The sequence below is a fragment of the Rhincodon typus genome, unplaced genomic scaffold (assembly GCF_021869965.1).
Source record: "Rhincodon typus isolate 14 unplaced genomic scaffold, sRhiTyp1.1 hic_rhity00000952, whole genome shotgun sequence".
Lineage (NCBI taxonomy): Eukaryota > Metazoa > Chordata > Chondrichthyes > Orectolobiformes > Rhincodontidae > Rhincodon > Rhincodon typus.
Window position 1 is genome coordinate 1,887 of NW_025966590.1, and position 22,176 is coordinate 24,062.

The following is a 22,176-nucleotide window of genomic DNA, read 5'->3' on the forward strand; positions in this document are numbered from 1 at the left end:
TGCTGCTTGGCCTGCTGTGTTCATCCAGCTCTGCACCTTGTTGTCTCGGATTCTCCTGCATCTGCAGTCCCTACTATCTCGGAATGCATAAGAGGCCAGTTTTGGATGATCACAGAGGCCTTTGAAGGTTATTGGGCTGGAGAACGTTGCTGATATAAGCAGTAACATTTACCTAACCTTCAAAACAAAAATGATAAATTGCATCATTCACAACACAGTAAACACTCAACTTTAAAATTGTTCTGCAGCAAAATGATTAGCTTACAAATATGTTCTTTGATGCATAATACAGAAGTTAATGATTTAAAAAAAGCACACAGAAGCTTAACACAAAATTGTCTGTATTATTGGAATACAGGTTTGTAAAAGAAATATGTCTGGTACGTAGCAGTATACCTGGAGGCCCTTGAGGTCCTACTAAGCCATCAATGGGTTTGCCGATAACCCCCTTGTCTCCCTTTACACCACGGTCACCTTTAGATAAAACAAAGTAAGATTCAGTGTGGACACAGTGTTATTCAACAGAGCTTTCAAGTGTAGCATACATTTATGACAGTTTTCTGTAATATATTCTTCATTTTAATATACATACCACGTGCAGAGATACATCACTTTCAATAAATTGATCTTTAGCAACAGGTCTGTTCAATCTCTGCCAACTTCCTTTTCAATATACTTTGCAGATAATGTGAACCAAACAATGATTTTCAGCTCGATGTTATTCAGCAATCTGTCTCAGGTCTGTTTTATGCCGACCTGATTTTGAAATAATTACCTTTTTCTCGCTTCGTACTACGGTGTAAGTGGATGAAGTGGTGTAGAGTGTAGTGCCCTAGGTCAGGATCAACACTCATCTAAAGTCAACTACCAAAGGATGTAATTCCAGGGGAATGCTTCATGGTTTCTACTAGACTGAGCACTGAGCAGGCTGGAAAAGAAAAGGCTGAGGGATAATCTGACAGAAGTCTTTAAACTTATAAAGGTATTTAATAAGGTAAACATAGAGGATCGTTTCCACTTCGGGAACAGACCAGACTAAAGGCAATAAATATATAAAAAGTCCAATAAGGAATTCAGAAGAAAAAATTATTCCTGACTTTCACACAGGGGAGTTAAGGTGAATGCCATAGATGCACTTAAGTCTGAGGTAGAAAGAAGTTGAAGGGTAAAATGATAGGATGAGATGAAGTGGTGTTGAAGGAGAGTCAAGAGCATAGACACAAGCCCAGACCGGGGCTGAAAGTGTGCTACCGCCAAATCAAGGATGATACCTGCTATGTCACGCGTAGGTTGTATTTAGAAGCTTTCTGGGACTGAGTAGGCTTCAGGGTGAGGTGTCTGATGAGAAAAGCATGGAGCCAGATCAACTCTAAAAGGTACCAACTATGATGGAATACCAGAGTGAGGTGGTGCACTAGGGTTGCATTGATGTTCAAACTGACACACTATGGAAACTTGTAGACCTGTCATTAGAGCACTCTCACCCAAGCCCCATGGAACCTTGCAACGTGCAACCCAATGCTCTTCTCTCAAAAAGAGTATTTTTGCTTCTTTTATACACTCCATAAAAGAAAGTGAATGCAGCAACTACGATCAGTTTGAACAGGAAAGGGAGAGAAAGTAAAATCAAGAACGTTTTATGATTTGAAAGAGACATTGAAACAGATTTAGTAGTAACCTTTGAAGACAAATTGGATTAATACTTGAAGAGAAAAAAAATTACAGTTCAATAGGGAAAGGGCAGAGTTGAGGAATTAATTCAATAGCTCTGCTAAGGAGCTACCACAGACACAATGGGCAGACCAGTCTTCTTTTGGTAAGATAAATGAAAACCTTCATGAAAATGAAAACAACCAGAACTGGAGGCAGCCATCATGGATTCCTGAAGCTGAATTCATCAAGAATGAATTTCTCTTCAAGACAAACAACATGGCAAAATCTTTCCTGATCCTTTTGATATTCCCATAACAACTCAATGGCATGAAGTATGGACATTAACTGCTGGTGGAAATCATTACATCACCTCTGATCCAATTGGCCATCACCACAGTCACATGGTATTTGGATGCATCTTGACTACCTTCAAACTCAACAGGGACAATGAGCCACAATTCTTCACCGCCTAAACAGTCTCTGAATTTCGTCTCTGGGCTGCTGGATGTGGGAAACAGTTAACTTGAGTAAGTTCAATATCCACCTTCTTCCTTTACTGCCACACTATGGAAGCAGTAAGCCACTTCATCACCTCCACAGCATCTCTATCCCCTAAAGCCTTTGTCACCAATAGAACATCAAGATTCTGAAGGGTCTTGATAGGTTAGACACAGAGGCTGTAGTCTCTGGCTGGGGAATCTAGAACTTGGGAAGACAGATTCAGGAGAAGGATTCAATCATTTCTCTCTGAGATGGGATGTTTCTTCATGTAAAGGGTCATGAATCCTTGAAATTCTCCAAAACAGAGTATTATCAGTGCTCCATTATTGAATGCATTTAAGTTTGAGAATAGGCAGACCATCAGTGTCTCAGGGAATTAAGGAATATGGGGATTGGGTATGAAAGTGGTATTGAAGCTGAAGATCAGTCATGATCATATTGAATAGCATAGCAGGACTGAGAGGGCCGAATGGTCTACTCTTGCTCCTGTTTCTCATTGTCTTACAAGAGCAAGGCCATGGAATCACAATTGCCACCAGGTCCCTCTTTAAGCCACACGCTATACCACTGGTCATTCAAATCCCAGAAATTTACATCGAGAATTCCTTACCCAATGTTGTTTGGGAGCATCACTCCTACAAAGACTGCAGTAGTTCAAAAAGAAGGTTGACACCAACTCCTCAAGGTGGCAAGGGATCGGAAACACTGGCCTTGCCAGCGAATATCCACGTCCCAAAAGCAAAGCCCATTAGCCATATCATATTTTTACTGTTTTAAGTTGTACCCGTGAAGGCTTGTCATATGCTAGTGTAGTCCAGTTGGTGATGGGTCAAATCCTGTGTCAAGTTAAACTCTCTGAAATCAGCCTTACCTCGTGGTCCTGTGTCACCAAGTTCTCCAGATGGTCCAGTCAATCCTGTTGGACCTCGTCTGCCTGGATGGCCAACATTGCCCTTTGGCCCTGGTGGACCTGGAGGACCAGGGGGGCCACGCCTTCCTATCATTCCAGGGGCCATTGGCCTTCTCAAATTATTAGCTAACAATGAAATCTGATCTAGAAGGAGAAATAAAACAGAAGAAAATTCAACTTGCAATTAAATTTTCATCTGGTCAGAGTTTTAAGCTATGCTCTTGTTATTGTATGATTTCAGGTGTAGGTACATTTTTTGTATCTTTCAGTATTCGAACATTTCACCTCTGTTACAAAGCAAACCAGAAGAACGTGCATTAATACAGCACCTTTCAGAGACTCAGAATGACCTCAATGCTTCACAGCCCATGCGGTCAAGTTACTGTTCTGCTACTTTTTCTTCCCCAATTCATAACACCCACTTCACAGAGAACAGCAATGAGATGAATAACCCTGATTAATTTGTTCCTGGTGGTGTTTACTGCAAGTTAAATATTGGCCATGGCACCAGGAGGACTTCCCTGTTTTTCTTCAAAAGCACCATAACACCTTTCACATTTACCTGTGAGGGAAGATGGTGCTTCAGTTTAGCAAAAAGCTGGTTTGTCTAACAGCTTCTTTAGAACTGCAGTGTGATGGCTACCTAGGAGATGTCCTGCTTCATTATGTTCCTGACTCCATTCCCATCTGGTGTTTTGATTAAATTGGAATCACTAGGTTAAACATGAGAAAGAGTAGGAGAGGCAAATAGATTCAAGGGTATTAAGGTTAGGCTTTATAGAATGTAGGAAGAATAAGGACCGAGAAAGGCAAAGGAGCCCAGTTTTGAAGTCCTGGCAAATAACATATTATATGAGGAGATGATAAACCAATCATTGACCTCATGGTGTTGCATCTACAATGCATACATCATATTTCACCTTACAAGAGAGGAACATTTCAGAGAAGGATAGCAATTTCAATAACACTGAGAGATTGTATATACGCTTAGTCATAAATCCTGTGGGAGAAGTGTCCTAGAGATGAGCATAGTTTTTGGGTCTTGGCTGGCCTCAGGCTTTTAAGAGGGAAGACGGGTCGGACAAGCAAAACATTTCCTCTTGGAATCAGGAGCAACCAGGGATGTGTCAGTTCATTACCTCATGGTTAAATGAAGCTGTGCAACAGGAATATAATTTTAGTGGTAAAATTAAATTCAACATTTTTGTAGGATAAGTTTGGCAAAAACACTGTATTTAGTTCAATTTTGGAACCAAACTCTATACCTTAGGTTTCTGATTGACTTAATTTTGAAATCCTAAGTACTGAAGAATAGTTTCACAAATCCTTCAAGAGGCATAAATTTTGAAATTTATCTATGCACTGATATAGATGATAATGCATATATTCATTTTCAAGACAGCAACATCAAGGGAGATGTTAAATAATATTTTCTTCACTTTTTAAAATATCATGTGTTCTGAAACAAATTAGATATGGGAAATAATAGATTCATATTTTAATAGTGTCCTTTCTCCTATGCACAATATTAATGTGCATGGAACACGAGTAAACATTCTCCACATACTTTACTTCAAACTGTCATGATTTCAGCCACAGCTGATTGCCTCAGCATTTCCCATTGTAAATTGTTGACATGCTACACTGATTCCACACTCCTACCAAGGGTGGCATTCTAGTGTCACCACTGGTAGGAAGGTGTACTTACAGCATGCTGTGTGAACAAAAGGACTTGCCATCATACATGGGCAAACAGGAGTTTATGGATGGAATATGCTCCCTATTTCACCTTAAGTCCTCACTATAACACCAGAGCTGGTGGAAGTTGTGATTTTCCCAAAATCCCTTACTTCTGCAATGGTCTATTGGACTGAAAGGTTGCAAATGTAATGCCACTGTTCAAGAAAGTAAGTTAGTTATTGGGGAAATGCTAGAATGTATTAGGCATGTTATTAAGGAAATTGTAACAGTGCACCAAGAAAATCATAGTACGATTTCAAATGTTCTTCAGACACAAGAAAGGTGTGGGACGATCGATAGACAGCTAAACTGGTAGCTTTATTCGAGAAGAGTAGTAGAGATAAACCAGGGTTCGAGAGGCTCGTGAGTAGGGAAACAAAAAAATTCTCTATTCTGAGGGACAGAATTTATTTTCACTTGGAGGGGCAATGATTAGTCAAGAATAGTCAGCATGGCTTTGTTAGGGGGAGATCATGTCCAACAAACGTGATTTAGTTTTTTTGAGGAGGTGACTAGGTGTGTAGATAGGGGTAGTGCAGTTAATGTAATCTGCACAAACTGCAGTAAGGTTTTTGATAAGGTGTCACATGGGAAACTGTTCAAGAAGGTAAGAGCCCATGGGAACTAAGCTAGTTTGGCAAATTGGATCAAAAATTGTCTTAGTGGCTGAAAGCAGAAGGTGCTGTTTGATGTTTGTTGTATTTTTTATTCATTCGCGGGATGAGGGCATCACTGACCAGACATTTATTGCCCATCCCTAATTTCCCAGAGACCAATTAAGAGTCAAACACATAGCTGTGGGTCTGGAGTCACATCTAGGCCAGACCAGGTGAGGATGGCAGTTTTCTTCCCTAAAGGACATTAGTGAACCAGAGGGGTTTTTCCTGACGATCGACAATGGATTCATGGTCATCATTAGGTTCCTAATTCCAGATATTTTATTGAATTCAAATACCACCATCTGCTGTGGCGGGATTCAAACCTAAGTCTCCAGAACATTATCTGGGTCTCTGGATTAACTGTCCAGCGATAGTACCACTAGGCCACCACCTCCCCTATTGTGAGTGAAAGCTTGTGTCCAATGACGAATAATGGGGTTCGGTGCTGAGTCCCTTACTGGTTGTGGTACATTAATGAGTTACACTCAAATATAGGAGGTTTGATCAGTAAGATTGCAGATGACACAAAAGTTGATGGTGTGGTAGACTGTGAGGAGGAAAGCTTTAGGTAATACGACAATATAGATAGGCTGGTTAAATGGGTAGAACAATGACATTTATAGTTTAACCGTTTAATAAAGTTGCTTTTAATAAAGGTGTCAAATGTTGCACTTTGGAAGGAATAACAAGGCAAGGGAGTACATGACGAATGGTTGATTGTAATCTGGTTAGTACGAGGATAGGCAAGACCTCAGTATGCATGTGTATAGATCCTCGAAAGCAACAGATCAAGTGGATAAGAAGGCATCTGGGATACCTTGCCTTTATTAGTTGAAGGATTGAGTACAAGAGCTGGGAGGTTATGATGGAGCTGTATAGGGCATTAGTTAGACCCACAGCTGTGTGTGGTTCTGGTCACCACATTATACGAAGGATACGATTGCACTGAAGGGCGTACAGAGGAGATTCACCAGGACGTTGCCCGGGTTGGAGTGTTTCAGCTATGAAGAGAAACTACACAGGCTAGGGTTGTTTTCCTTGGAGCAGAGGACATTGAGGTAGGGACCTGGCTGAGGTCTACAAAATTATGAAAGGTATAGATAGGGTCAATGGGAATAAACTTTTCCCCTTAGTAGTGGGGTTAATTACCAAGGGACATGGGCTTCAAGTAAGGGGCAGGAAATTTAGAGGGGATTTAAGGGTAAATTCTTTTATTCAGGTGGATGTCTGAAACTCATTGCCTGAAAGGGTGGTAGAAGTGAGATCCATTACAACTTTTAAGAAGTATTGAGATGAACATTTCCAATACCATAGCATACAAGGCAATGGGGGAAGTGATGAGAAATGGGATTATAATATACAGGCATTTGATGATTGGTATGGATATAATGGGCCAAAGGGCCTCTCACAGTGCTGTAATCTTCTATGGCTGTATGATTAATCAAAATCTTCTTTAATAGAATAACAGAACATTGATGAGAATAGTGAGGTTGATTTTGCACATATAGACTTTCAGAAGGGGTTTAATGAAGATCCACAAAATAGACTTATAACAATACTCTGATAGAGCAAATAAGGGCAGCTATTTCCAGTGAGAGAAAGGTTGGTAACCACAGCATACAGATGTAAGGTATTTTTAATAAATTAATGAGAGGTGACATGAGGAGAAAGTGTTTTATGCAGTGAGTTGTTACAATCTAGGAAGAACTTCCTGAAAGGATGGTTAAAGGAGGTTCATAAGATCAGATAGGATATGTAGCAAAGAAACAGGCCATTCATCCCAACCAGTCCAGGCTAACCTACATGCTTTACTCAAGCAACCTCCCATCATTTCTGACCTAAATGTATCATTGTGACCCTCTATTCCATTCTCCCTTAAATTCTTGTCTAGATTCTGTTTTGATGTAACTATGCTATTTCCTTCAACCACTTGGTGTGGGAGCAAGATCCATATTCTCACCATCTTTTAGAAGAGTTCCCTTTTAGGTTTCTTTGTAACGATCATAACTGTCAAAGCAAACTGGTGAATACTTGAAGATAAACATTTACAGGGCTTTGGTAAAAGAGCAGAGGGTAGGACTAATTGGATAATTTTTCCAAAGAGCTAGCACAGGCATGACAGACCAAATGGCCTCCTTCTGCTCAGTATAATTTCTAAGAACATGGTCTTATAAAAGGGAAATTAAATTTGATTGACAAATCAGAGTGGTACTAATTGGATAATTCTTTGAAGGAGTCAGCACAAAGATGATGATCTGATGGGGATCTGTCAATGCTGTAACCATCAGGGTAGATAAAGGGAAAACTATAGATGTGGTATATTTGGATCTTTACAAAGCATTTGATAAGGAGCCGCAGAAAAGTTTATTACATAAAACTATGACTTGTGCATTTAAGACCAATATATTTATATGAATAAAGAGTAAATAGACAGAAATCAGAGAGTAGAAAAAAATGTGTCATTTTCAGGCTGTTAATAGTGGGATGCCACAAAGATTGGTGCTGGGGATCCAGCTAGTTGCAGTCTATATTGACGACTTGGATGAAGCGATAGAGTGTAATGGATCCACGTTTGCTGACCATACAAAATCACTTGGGACAATAGGCTTTGAGGAAGACACAGAAAATGCAGAGTTATAAATAGGTGAAGTGGGCAGGTAAGAAGGTGGCAGATGGACTATAATGTAACAAAATGTGAGGCTATTCACTTTGATAGAAAGAATTGAAAAACAGAATATATTTTAACTGGGGAGAAAGTATTTAACATTGGTGTTTACAGGGATTTGGATGTTTTAGTACAAGGAACACAGGAGATTCACATGCAGGTACAACAAGCTATTAGAATGGTAAATGTTACATTGGCCTTTACTGTGAGAGAACTGGAGAAATTCTTGCAGCAATTGCATAGTGCTTTGGCAAGGATATTCCCAGACTACCAGGTTCAGATTTTGTTTCCTTGAGGAAGGCGTACCTGCCTTAAACAAGACACAGAAAAGGTTCACTGGATTGATTCTTAGGGCAAGAGGGTTGTGCTATGAGGAGATTCTACCGAGTAGAATCAATCCAGATTTGCTGGAGTTTCACTGGGGATCTCACTGAAGTCCTACAGATTCTGAGAACATTTGACAGGAAATCTGAGAGGTTGTTTCCTGGCTGGAGATCTTAGAACTAGGTGAATAATCTGATGATAAAAGGAGGGCAATTTCAAACTAAAATGAGAAGAATTTGTTTTTTCATTCAGACAGTTGAGAATCTTTGGAATTCTCCACCCCAGACACATGACTACACAAGACTGAGATCACCAGGGTCATAGAGTCATCCAGCATGGAAACAGACCATTCAGGCCAACCAGTCCATGCCGACCATAATCCCAAACTAAATTAGTCCCACCTGTTTGCACCTGGCTGATATCTCTCCAAACCTTTCCTATTCATGTACTTATCCAAATGTCTTTTCAACATTGCATCTGTACCCACATCCACCACTTCCTCTGCAGGTTCATTCCACACACGAACCACACTCTGTGTAAAAAAAAGCTGCCCCTCATATCTTTTTAAAAATCTTTTTCCTCTGACCCTAAAAATATGCTCCCTACTCTTGAAATCCTCACTAGGGAAAAGACCCAGCTATTCACCTTATCTGTACCTGTCATGATTTTATAAACCTCTATAAGGTCACCCCTCAACCTCCTATGCTCCAGTGAAAAAAGTCCCAGTCTATCCAGCCTCTCCTTATAACTCAAACTCTACATTCCCAGCAACATCCTGATAAATCTTTTCTGAACCCTCACCAGGGTGAACAGGACACAGTAGTCCAGAAGAGGCCTCACTAATGTCCTAGACAACCTCAATAAGACATGTCAACTCCTGTACTCAAAGGTCTGAGCAATGAAAGCAAGCATGCTAAATGCCTTCTTAATCACCCCATCTATCTGTGATGCAAAATTCACTGAATTTATTGAACTCTTAAAAGAATCAAGTTGTTTGTGGGTTGGCAGCAAAGTTGAGTTGAGGTGGAAATGGAAGCATGATCTTATTAAATGGTGGAGAAGACTTGAGCCCTATGGTGTATTCCAGCTTCTACTTCTTGTGTCTTGATACTGTGGAAAAGTGACAGCCATATTACGAATGAAATCAATCAGGCAGAGATCAATTTCAACCCCATTGTAATATAATAAGTGTTCCAATGCAATTACCCATCTGAGGATTAAGCTGATTAATAAGCTTAAATTTAAAGATACTAACAACTTTATGTATTACAAATGACATGTAACTTACAGGACACAAACTGGTCATTCAGTTGTCCTGTGATACCATTTATTCCCTTTTCAAACATCCTCCCAGCTTATTATATTTCACAGTATAACTTGTATTCCATTTTCCCACATGTATTTATCCCGCTATTGGCTTCAACCATTCCACATTGTAATGAGTTCCACATTCTAACCAGTCTCTAGGTAAAGAGCATTCTCTCACTTCTAAAGAAATGTGTTACCACACTAAATGTGAATTTATATCTATTTTAAAGTCTGGGAATGACACAGATTTCAGTGAAGCTAACCAATGCATCATAACTGAGTGCAGAATGATGAATATTCGTTGTGCAAGGTTATTTAATTAATTGAGCCACATGGCCAACTCCTGAAGAAGAGTAATTGGAATTAAAATGTTAATTCTGATTCTATCTTCACAGATGGTGTGAGACCTGCTGAGTTGCTCTAGCAGTTTCTAATTTTGTTTCAGATTTCCAGCATCCACAGCTCTTTATTTTATTTTAGTGGCCAACTGCTTCTCCCTGTTTTCCATGTTTTGATGTTTCTTTAACACAAACTCACCATTGATCAGGCTGTGACAGAGTTCCCGGATTCGTTGCTCACTTGCATGTTTTCCCTGTGGATGAGTGAGAGAAAAGCATGTAACTTGATGAACATGAATCTGGGACAGAAAACTAAGGAGGAATGGGGAGTCATACACACCGTCAACTTAGAAAGCTGCAAGGTGATATAAACTTCCGGTAAGTAAAGGTAAAGTCACCATAGTCTTACCAGACTATTGAGCTCTCTCTCATTAGAGAGAGGCAATTGATGGTGGTTTAACCTGAGGGTCACCATGCCTAAGGTGAGGGGAGAGGTTGAGAAGGAGAGTCCTTCACGGTAACCTCAGCCAGTGCAGGAATTGGACCCTCACTGTTGGTATCACTCTGCATCACAAAGCAGCCAAATGAGCTAACTAACCTGCCGTGTAAAAAGTAATTTAACAGTACAGGCATCCACATTAACAGTCTGGCATTTAATTAATGTATTCTGTATGTTACAGGGTTTAAATCAAGCCATTGGGATGCTGCTTTCCCAAGATAACATGTTGTCAGATTAATACAATTTAAGAAGCATGAAAGGAAACATTTACAACCTATTTTGGAGAGAGATTGTCAGGGTTAGCTTGAAAATAACCAAGAAAAAGTGTGGATATTAATAACCATGCAAAATCATCTCTATTTTAACAGACCACCTGAATTCGGCTGGGATGCAGCTTCGGAATTTTCTGGGATGGAAGTATCTGTCACAAGAGGATGATGAGATGATGAATTTAGAATTAACAGGCTGAGAACACATCGCCTGATGTTGTTTACAGTGTTCCTGAGATTGTTCCAGTAAGATTACTGGCAAATAAACTACAGGATGGACTGGTGTTGTGGGGGAGTGGTGGATGGTGATTTTTATTTTATTCATTAACGGGATGAGGGCATCGCTGGTCAGGCAGCATTTATTGCTCATCCCTAATTGCTCAGAGCGCAGTTCAGAGACAACCCCATTGCTGAGGGTCTGGAGTCACACGTAGGCCAGACCAAGTAAGATTTTAAATAGAGAGTTGTTGTATTATGAATTGCACTTCCTGAGAGTGTGCTACAACTAGATTTAATACTTACCTTTAAACGTGACCTGGATAAATACTGGAAAACAGGAACAATTTGCACTTATATAAAGCTTCTAATGTATTAAAATATCCCAAGGCACTTCACAGGAGAGTTAGCAAAACAAATAACTGGCACAGGGCCATAAGCAGGGATATTAGAAAAGTAGCAGCAGAATTGAAAAGTCACTCAAGATCGAGTGGTGGAGAGCCAGAGAATCTTAGGGTCTAAGCAGCAGGAGGCTCAGCATCCAGTTGTGAGTGGCATAAAACTGGGAATAGACAAGAGGGCAGACTTGAAGGAAAGCACAGAATTCAAAGTGTTTGAACACAGGAGTAGAATTTGGAAACAAAAATGTGAACGGTGAAAAGGAGAAATTGGCAGAGGCATGAATAAAGAGAAATTGCACAGCTCCTTCATGTCAGGATGGGCTGAATGGCCTCCTTCAGAACTGTATGATTTTTCCTTGCATAAAGGAACTGTGCTCATGAAGTTGCCTCATGTCAGGTATGTGTGGGATTGAAATTTACTGGGAAGGCTGCTGTATGAAGTGGCTCAGATTCATTATCCCCTACATCAAGTTCAAAAGGAAAGTTACAGCTAAAACTGCCCTTGCCCTGTTCTACAGGATTTCTCAAGACTTTACTCACAGGAGGACCTGCTTTTCCGGTAGTCCCGGGGATACCACGCTCTCCGGCTATACCAATTAGCCCAGGAGGACCAGGAACACCATCTGTCCCAGGAACCCCAGCTGGACCAGGATTCCCTTTCCGTCCCACCTCACCACGAGCTCCTGGCTGCAAACATCAGGAAGACAAAAATAAAATGAATTAATAGTTTGGCTAATGTTGCACAAGATCCGGTTAGAGGTCAAAAACTGAATTGGTATGAAATAGCTGTCAGCTGCAAACTGACAAACTTAACAAACGGAAAGTAGTGGATTTATTCTTTTCTGCTCTTTTCTCTTTTTCTCTCGTTCTCTTTTTCTCCCTTCCAAAAGCCTTTTCATTGAAGAAGAGTCACATCAGACTTGTTCAACATTAGCTCTGTTTCTCTGTCCACACTGCTGCCAGACCTGCTGAGTTTCTCTTGCATTCTCTGTCGGTTTCTGCCTTTTCATTGGGTCTGGTGTGAGGCCGTTTGCTGACATGAATTTTACAACTTGCAGCTGACTTGTCTGCTGTAAATACGGGGAGAATGGTAACCATGGTGTGGAGGTGCCGCTGTTGGACTGGGGTGCTCAAAGTCAGAAGTCTTTGACGAAGGAGCAACGCTCTGAAAGCTTGTGATTTCAAATAAACCTGTTGGACTATAACTTGGCGTCACGTGACTTCTGACTTTGGGCAGAATGGGGGCAACTTATCATTTCCATTGCCACCGTGCTCAGCCCAGTAAGTGTCAGATGGGCCTGTAACTGAGTGAGCAACTCACCCACCTGGTTAGAGGCGGACTTTGTTTCAAAAAAGTACCATTTCTTCGGGAGACAGTGTCAGAATCATTGGTGTAGTGATGCTGATGAGGAGGAACTTGACTTTAAACCTATGATTCCCAAAGGTCCCAATTGATGGCATTTCTCTGATGACACTTACCTCTCCCTTCTGCCCCTGCGGTCCTGGCTGACCCTAAAAGGGAGCAAAACAAAAGTGGTTAAAGATTCAATTGGGAATAGGCTTTCACCAGTGCAGGCTTGGTCTCCTGATGGCAATCGGTAATAGTGGTCAGAGATAGTAGGAACTGCAGGTGCTGGAGAATCTGAGATAACAAGGTGTAGAGCTGGATGAACACAGCAGGCCAAGCAGCATCAGAGGAGCAGGAAGGCTGACGTTTCGGGCCTAGACCCTTCTTCAGTCTGTCTCTGAAGGTGATTCCACACCCAGCTGAATATCCAGACAACCATATCCCCAATACTTCACATCAACGCGACGCAAATTCTCAAAAAGACTTCAAGTTCCATCTTGGACAAGGGAATTCCATACACACACACGGAGACACACACAGAGACACAGACACAAGCACGCAACACACATACATACCCCACACACACAACACACATACACATGCACAACACACACACACATACACACACACACCCCACACACACGTACACAACGCACACGCACACACACCACACACACACACAGGATGAATTTGTATTTGCAGATACTTTCTATTTTGTTCAAAAAGTACACAATTTATAGACAGCCAGTCAATGTGGCATTTTATAAATTCCTACTTTAGAAATAAAACCAGTCTGACTCCAAACCAAAACACAAATGGATTCTAAACAAGGCCTCACACCTAACATGCATTGCCTGACCTAAAATATCACCTCTTCTTTACACTTATAAAACCTTTAGTTCTCTCAGAGCAGTGACTTCAAAAGAATTTTGGCATTTATATAATCATATTAATCAATTAAAACCTTCTAACTGATTAAAGATTTAACAGCACCTTAGGCTTGTTTAATAAATCCTCATCAGTGGTGTGAACCTTTGATCTTTTACTTATAAATTCTGTGTCTGATACCACTTTTCTCACTAACACCTTAAGAAGAAGTGAGGCTCCGAAACTTATGATTTCAATGAAACCTGTTGGTCTATAATCTGGTGTTGTGTGATTTCTGACCTTGTCCACCCCAGTCCAACCCCGGTACCTCCACATCACACACACATGCACACACATGCAACACACACAAACACAACACACATGCAACACACACACACCACACACACACAAGACAGACACATACACCAGACCATTCCTCCTCATCTCACTTCCAAAGGGTCGTCCTTTCACTCTGAGGCTGTCCCCCTTGGGTCCCAGTCTCTCCCATGACTGGAAACATCTTCATGTCCACTCTATCCAGGCCTCTCAGTATGCTGTTAGTTTCAATCACATCTTCTTGTCATCCTTCTAAACTCCATCAAGTACAGACCCAGAATCCTCAATCGCTCCTTATATGACAAGCCCTTCAACCCTGGGATTATTCTTGAAAACCTCCACTGGACCTCCTCCAAGGCCAGCACATCCTTCCTCAGCCCAAAACTGCTCACAATATTCCAAATGCGATCTGACCAGAGCTTTACACAGCCTCAACTGTACATTTCTGCTCTTGTATTCTAGCTCTCTTGAAATGAATGCTAACATTGTATTTGCCTTTCTAACTGCCACCTGAACCTACAAGTTAACTTTAAGAGAATCCTGAACTAGGACTCCCAATTCCCTTTGTGCTTCAGATTTCCCAAGCCTTTCCTCAATTAGAAAATAGTCAATGCCTCTCTTCTTCCTAACAAAATGCATAACCTCATACTTTCCCACGTTATATTCCATCTTCCCCTTCTTTTGCTACTGTCCAAATCCTTCTGCAGCCTCTCTGCCTCTTCAACACTACTTGCCCCTCCATCTATCTTTGTGTGATCTGCAAATGTAGCAACAATGCCCTCAGTTCCTTTGTCTGGATCATTAATGTATAACAACATCAATGTTGCATTTCTTGAGGGAAGCCTTTAGGGAGTCTTTGCGATGCTTCCTGTGTCCTTCTCTCATGTGAGTTTCTTCCTTGAGCTGGGGAAAGATGATTTGCTTTGGCACTTGGAACACATCCCAAATACATGGCCAGCCCAGAGGAATTGGTTTCGGATAATCATGACCTTGATGCTGGTGCTGTTAGCTGCTTCAATCTTGCTGCTGTTTGCTTGCTTGTCCTCCCAGCTGATGTCTCAAACAATGTTGATGGTAATTCTTAAGGGTCTTGAGGTGACATCAAATGTAGTCCAAGTTTTGGAGCCATGTAGAAGACTTGGAATTATGTAAAGTAGCCATAGCCCTACCAGACCACACGGATACTCTCTCATTAGAGAGAAATGGTTAGTGGTAGTTTAACCTGAGGGACACCATGCCTCAGGTGAGGAGAGAGGTTGAGAAGGAGAGTCCTTTGTGATGATATCAGCTGGCACGGGGTTTGAACTAACTCTGTTGGTTTTATTCTGCATCACAAGCCAGCCATCCAGCCAACTGATCTAACCAAGTCCTCAGAAGGATAACTGCCTTATATTCATGTTTGGGAGGATTTCTCTGTTTTTCTTAATCAAGGGATGGACCGGAACTTGACCTGAGACCAGTTGGTAAAAGATTCGAATCTTCTTGAAGTTGAAGCTGAAACGAATTCTTCATTAAGTGCCCGCAATGATGTTAAGGGAGGCTTGAAGATTCTCTTCTGAGAGCAGAGATAGCATTGTCATCCACATACTGAAGTTCCACAAGCGAGGTCAGTGTCAGGTTCCTCTTGGATTCCAACAGTTGATGTTGAGAAGTTTTCTGTCCATCCTGTAGACAATGTCCACACCACTTCGAAGCTTGTTCTTGACAAGATGAAGAATGGTACAAAAACAGAAATTGCTGGAAAAACTCAGCAGGTTTGCCAGCATCTGTGAAGACAGAAGCAGAGTTAACATTTTGGGTCCAACTACCCTTCCTCAGAACTGAATTTTCCAATTCTGAAGAAGGGTCTCTGAACCTGAAACATTAACGCTGATTTCTTTCAACAGATGCTGCCAGACCTGTTGAGCTTTTCCAGCAATTTCTGTTTCTGTTTCTGATTTCCACTATCTGCAGTTCCTTCAGTTTTTAGATGATGGAGGAAAGGGTGGGGGTGATGATACATCCCTGACTGACCAATGTCATGACCTCAAAAGGATTCTGTTACATTACTATCAGTAAGGACCATCACGGACATGTGGAGGAGATAGAGGATGTTGATAAATTTCACTGGACCGATAGCCTTTGACAGGATCTTCCACAGCACTTCCTGACTGAGTCAAAAGCCTCAGATCAGTGAAGGCCATGTAGAATGGGTTGGTCTTGTTCCTGGCAATATCTCATTATCATATTGCAACCAGTAGCTCATTACCGTAAACTATTTGCATCTTAATATCATAATACAATCAACATATCACAAACATTTTACAATCAACAGCTCCTTATTGCAAATAATTCACTAATATAAAGCAATGACCACCCAATATATTGACAGGGTGGATATGGAAAGGTTTGCCCTATGGGAGAGGCTAGGAGCAGGGGGCATCATCTCAGAGTAAGGGGTCATCCATTTTTTACAGAGATGAGGAGGAATTTCTACTCACAGAGGAGAGTGAATCTGTGGAATTCTTTACAAAGTGGGTTGTTGAGGTTGGGTCATTGAGTGTATTCAGGTTTGAGATAGATTTTTAATCAGTAACAGAGTCGAGGGTTATGGGGAAAAGGCAGGAAAAGTGGAGTTGAGGATTATCAAATCAGCCACGATCTTATTGAATGGTGGAGCAGACATGATTGGCTGAATGGCCTCCTGCTTCCACATTTGATGGTCTTATATTCATAGCAGTATCTCATCCTATTACAGCGAAATATCAGATGATAATCAGGCTGGACAGGCAGGTGAATCCATAAAAATACTGTGTGACTGAAAGAACTGGCAGTGGTTATTGCTACTGTATTGCAGGGATTGGCATGTTCTATCAGCTGTGATCAGTATCTATGAGTAACAAGGTTTGCTACATCAAAAAGAAATTCTGATCTCATGTTAGATTTTAACTCACCATATCTCCTTTATCTCCTGGCAGCCCATCAGATCCTGCAAGTCCCTATAAAATAGTAAATACAACAGGAGTTAATCGGTGCTTAAACAACAGAAAGTATGTTGCATTCCCAGTGTTAAGTAAAACATCACTCAGGGAATATTTTCTTGATATCTGATGGAAAGTTGTGGAAATGTACAGTAGTTGATATGAAAAGGGTAAAGATAGGTTCTGGGTCCTTGTTAACCTGCTGGCTATTTTCCAGTTTATTTTTCTGAATGGGCTTTAATTCTCAGGCTTCACCACTCAATACAGGGAATGTTCTTTTTCACTCATTCATGGGATGTGGGTGTTGCTGGCTGGGCCTGTATTTATTACCCGTATTATTGCCCTTGAGAGGGTGGTGCTGAGCTGCCTTCTTGAACCGCTGCAGTCCATGCGCGGTAGGTAGACCCAAAATGCCATTAGGGAGGGAATTCCAGGATTGTGACCCACTGACACTGAAGGAATGGCAATATATTTCCAAGTCAGGATGGTGAGTGGCTTGGAGGGAAACTTGCAGGTGGTGATATTCCCATGTATCTGCTGCCCTGGTCCTTCTACATGGAAGTGCTCGTGGGCTTGGAAGGTGCTGTCTGAGAGTCTTTGATGAAGTTCTGCAGTGCATCCTGTAGATAGTACACACTGTTGTTTCTGAGCATCAGTGGTGGAGGGAGTGGATGCTTGTAGATGTGGTGCCGGTCAAGTGGCCTGCATTATCCTGGCTGGTCATAGAGTCACAGAGATATTCAGCACAGAAACAGACCCTTTGGTCCAATTTGTCCAGGCCAACCTAAATAAATATCCTAAATAAATCTAGTCCTGTTTGACAGCATTTGGCCTATATCCCTGTAAACCGTTCGTATTCATATACCTGTCCAGATGCCTTTTAAATGTTGTAATTGTACCAGCCTCCACCACTTCCTCTGGCAGCTCATTCCATACATGTACCACCCTCTGCATAAAAAAGTTGCCCCTTCGGTCCCTTTTAAATCTTTCTCCTCTCACCTTAACCTAGACCCTCTAGTTTTGGATTCCCTCACCCTGGAGAAAAGACCTTGTCCATTTACCCTATCCATGCTCCTCATGATTTTATAAACTTCTATAAGATCACCCCTCAGCCTCCAACACTCCAGGGAAAATAACCCCAGCCTATTCAGCCTCTCCCTGTAGCTCAAACCCTCCAACCCTGGCAACATCCTTGTAAATCTTTTCTGAACCTTGTCAAGTTTCACAACATCCTCCCTACAGCAGGGAGACCAGAATTGAACACAGTATCCCAGTAATGACCTAAATAATGTCCTGAACAGCCGTAACATGATCTCCCAATGCCTATACTTAATGTACTGTCCGACAAAGGTAAGCATATCAAATGCCTTCTTCACTATCCTGTCTATCTGCAACTCCACTTTCAAGGAACAGTGAACCTGCACTCCAAGGTCTTTTTGTTCAGCAATACTCCCCAGGACCTTAGCATTAAGTCTATATGTCCTGCTCTGATTTGCCTTTCCAAAATGCAGCATCTCACGTTGATCTAAATTAAACTCCATCTGCCACGGAGGAGAAAACAGAGTTAACGTTTTGGGTCCGGTGGCCACTCCTCCATCTATTGGCCCATCTGATCGATATCCCTTTGTACTCTGAGGTAACCTTCTTCACTGTCCACTACACCTCCAATTTTGGTGTCATCTGCAAACTTACTAACCATACCTCCTATATTCACATCCAAATCATTTATATAAATGACAAGAAGCAGTGGACTCAGCACTGATCCTTGTGGCACACCGCTGGCCACATGCCTCCAGTCTGAAAAGCAACCCTCCATCACCACCCTCTGTCTTCTACCTTTGAGCCAGTTCTGTATCCAAATGGCTAGTTCTCCCTGTATTCTGTGTGATCTAACCTTGCTAATCAGACTACCATGAGGAACCTTGATCAACACCTTACTGAAGTCCATACAGATCAGTCTTCTGCTCTGCCTCTTTGTTACTTCTTCAAAAACCTCAATCAAGTTAGTGAAACATGACTTCCCATGCACAAAGCCATGTTGACTATCCCTATTCATCCTTGCCTTTCCAAATACATGTAAATCCTGTCCCTCCAGATTCCCTCCAACAATTTGCCCACTACTGATGTCAGGGTCACTGGTCCATAGTTCCCTGGCTTTTCCTTACCACCTTTCTTAAATAGTGGCATCATGTTAGCCAACCTCCAATCTTCCAGCACCTCACCTGGGGCTATCGATGATACAAATATCTCAGCAAGGGGCCCAGCAATCACTTCCCTAGCTTCCCACAGAGTTATAGGGTATGCCTGATTAAGTCCTGGGGATTTATCCACCTTTATGCATTTTAGGACGTCCAACATCTCCTCCTCTGTAATAGGTTGCTATTTATTTCCTCACATTCCCTACCTTCCATATCCTGTTCCACAATAAACACTAACGGTGTCAAGCTTCTTCAGCGTTGTTGAAATTGCACTCATCCAGGCAAGTGGGGAGCATTCCATCATGCTCCTGACTTGTGCCTTGTAGATGGTGGACAGGATTTGGGGAGTCAGGAGGTGAGTTACTCACCGCAGTATTCCCAGCCTCTTATCTGCTATTGTAGCCATAATATTTATTCAGCTAGTCCAGTTGGTAGCCCCCAGAATATTGATAGTGGGGGATTCAGTGATGGTAACACTATTGAATGTCAAGGAGATTTAGATAGATTCTCTTATTGGTGATGGTCATAGTCTCGCATTTGTGTGGCACGAATGTTCCCTGCCATTGGTAGCCCAAGCTTCGATATTGTCCAGGTCTTGCTGAATATGGTCATGTGCTTTTTCAGTATCTGAGAAGTTGTGAATGGTGCTGAACACTACACAGTCATCGGCGAACATCCCCACTTCTGATCTTGTGATGGAGGGAAGGTCATTGTTGAAGCAGCTGAAGATGGTTGGGTCTAAGACACTACCCTGAGCAATTCCTGCAGAGATATCCTGGAGCTGAGATGACTGACCTCCCACAACCACAGCCATCTTCCTATGTGCCAGGTATGTCTCCAACCACTGGAGAGTTTGCTCCCTCATACCCATTGATTCCAGTTTTGCTAGGGCTCCTGATGCCACACCCAGTCAAACATAGCATTGATGTCAAGGGCTGTCCCTCTCACATCAGCTCTGGATTTCAGCTCTTTTGTCCATGTGTTGAACCGAGGCTGTAATGAGGTCAGGAGCTGAGTGGCCCTGGCGGAACCCAAACTGGGCGTCACTGAGCAGGTTATTGCTGAGCAGCTGCTGCTTGATAGCACTGTTACTGACACGTTCCATCACTTTACTGATGATCGAGAGTAGACTGATAGGTCAGTAATTGGCTGGGTTGGATTTGTCCTGCTTTTGTGTACAGGACATACGTGGACAACTTTCCACATTGTCAGCAGGTGCCAGTGTTGTAATTGTACTGGAAAAGCTTGGCTGGGGGAGCAGCAAGTTGTGGGGCATAAGTCTTCAATGGCCGGAATATTGTTAGGGCCTGTAGCCTGTACAGTGTCCAGTGACTCCAACCGTTTCTTGATATCACATGGAGCGAATTAAATTGGCTGAAAACTGGTATCTGTAATGCTGGGGATGAAAGGAGGCTGAGATGGATCATCCTTTTGGCACTTCTGGCTGAAGCTTGCTACAAATGCTTCAGCCTTATCTCTTGATGGTAATCAGCAGGAGGTTTCCTTGCCCACGTTTGACTTGGATTCATGAGGCTTCATGGAGTCCAGGGTCAATGTTGAGAACACCAGGGCATTTGATTGACTTAACTTTTCTCTTTGCCCCACCGCTGGTGGTAACCTGGCGAGTGGGTCCTTGCAGAAAATGCTTGGATTTTCAACCCATTGATGCCAATGCAGATTTTGTTGTTTCCATAGGGAGTGGCCTGTCTGGTTACTGGATTCAGGTTCAAGCTGGAAGTTGCAAATCAACTTCAATATGTCTGCTAACTGTCCAAAAGAACACCATCTAATTCAGGGTCAACAGATGACTCCCACTCCAACACAGCATGAGTCAATGTTCACATTCTGAAACCACATAGCAAGCTACTGAGATGTTACAATTAAGTCAGAGATGTGCAATTAATGGGCTTCAATGAATCTGGAAAGTCTATCACTTTCTTTTCTAAGGACATGCGGGAATGAGAAATGAAAGCTGAGTTTACAACAGCCACCAAGTAACAAAGAGCAACCAGAAAGCTACATTCCATCTACTGCTTCAGTCTGAACAGACAAAGGTTCAATCAAATCACCCTTTACCTATCCATGCTGTAGATAATGCAACCTTTGTGAAATCTCTACTGCAAATTAATCCTTGAAATCCAGGTTTCATTCTGGTAAATCTACTAGAATTATAAATTAAATACACTCACTACGTCAATTAAAAAGTAACAGAGACCTTTAGCTCCAAAACTCTTAACCCAGATCACTTACACTCCCTCAGAGAGGCTTTGGCTGAAATGCTGGCATTATGTTCTCACAATGAACCCAAATATCCCTGAGACTTCCTTCAGACTGGATCTGGGTAGGGTCTGGAGTTGGCAGGATTTGAAGGTAATGTTGGGGATTTTGTTGAGAATAGCCCAGCAGAAAGATTGGGTTTAATCTAAAGTTCTTTCAGTGCTCGAACTCATTAATCACGTTTGACAGATGGAAAAGGCTGTTTGACTGGAAACACCATCAATAGACCAGGCGCCATGTGAATGGACAAATTGGAAGACAATGACAGGAGGATAGAGGGGGAGGGGCTGCAGCACAGAGATCCCATGGTAAATCCTCCAGGAGTACAGTTGGCAGCCACAATATCTCAGAATAGGGTCTCAATAGTAGAAACAATTCTCACTGCAGGAATGAATATGATCGTTTCCTTACCTGGTTACCTTTGGGGCCAGATGCTCCAACAGGGCCCTGAGGAAAGAAAAATGAAAGAGATCATCAGCTAACTGTGAACTGTCAAGAACGATGGAGCAAGCAATCTTACAGTGACCAGAGGAGATGAAAATTGTGACAGAGGGACCGATCCTCTCAGAACCACATTTAGCTCAATGTTCACCTTACATCCCACCCCCCTCAGGACCTTTGTTTACATAATAACCTCGCTTCAGGATTTGTGGACCAGGCTCGAGGGGCTGAACTACTTCTGTGCCTAGTTCATATGTTCTTACTTC

The 22,176-nt window shown here is 42.0% G+C and overlaps 1 protein-coding gene across 1 annotated transcript; it reads right to left on the minus strand.

Moving 5' to 3' along the window:
• Positions 1-396: 396 nt before the first annotated feature.
• On the minus strand, positions 397-21,916 carry LOC109911836 (collagen alpha-3(IX) chain-like; the record flags this gene model as incomplete). Its single annotated transcript, XM_048592275.1, has 7 exons — positions 397-474; positions 3,026-3,208; positions 10,298-10,352; positions 12,024-12,170; positions 12,963-12,995; positions 16,968-17,012; positions 21,881-21,916. Coding segments are annotated over 7 exons (577 nt in total), but the record flags the coding sequence as incomplete, so codon positions are not given.
• Positions 21,917-22,176: the final 260 nt, after the last annotated feature.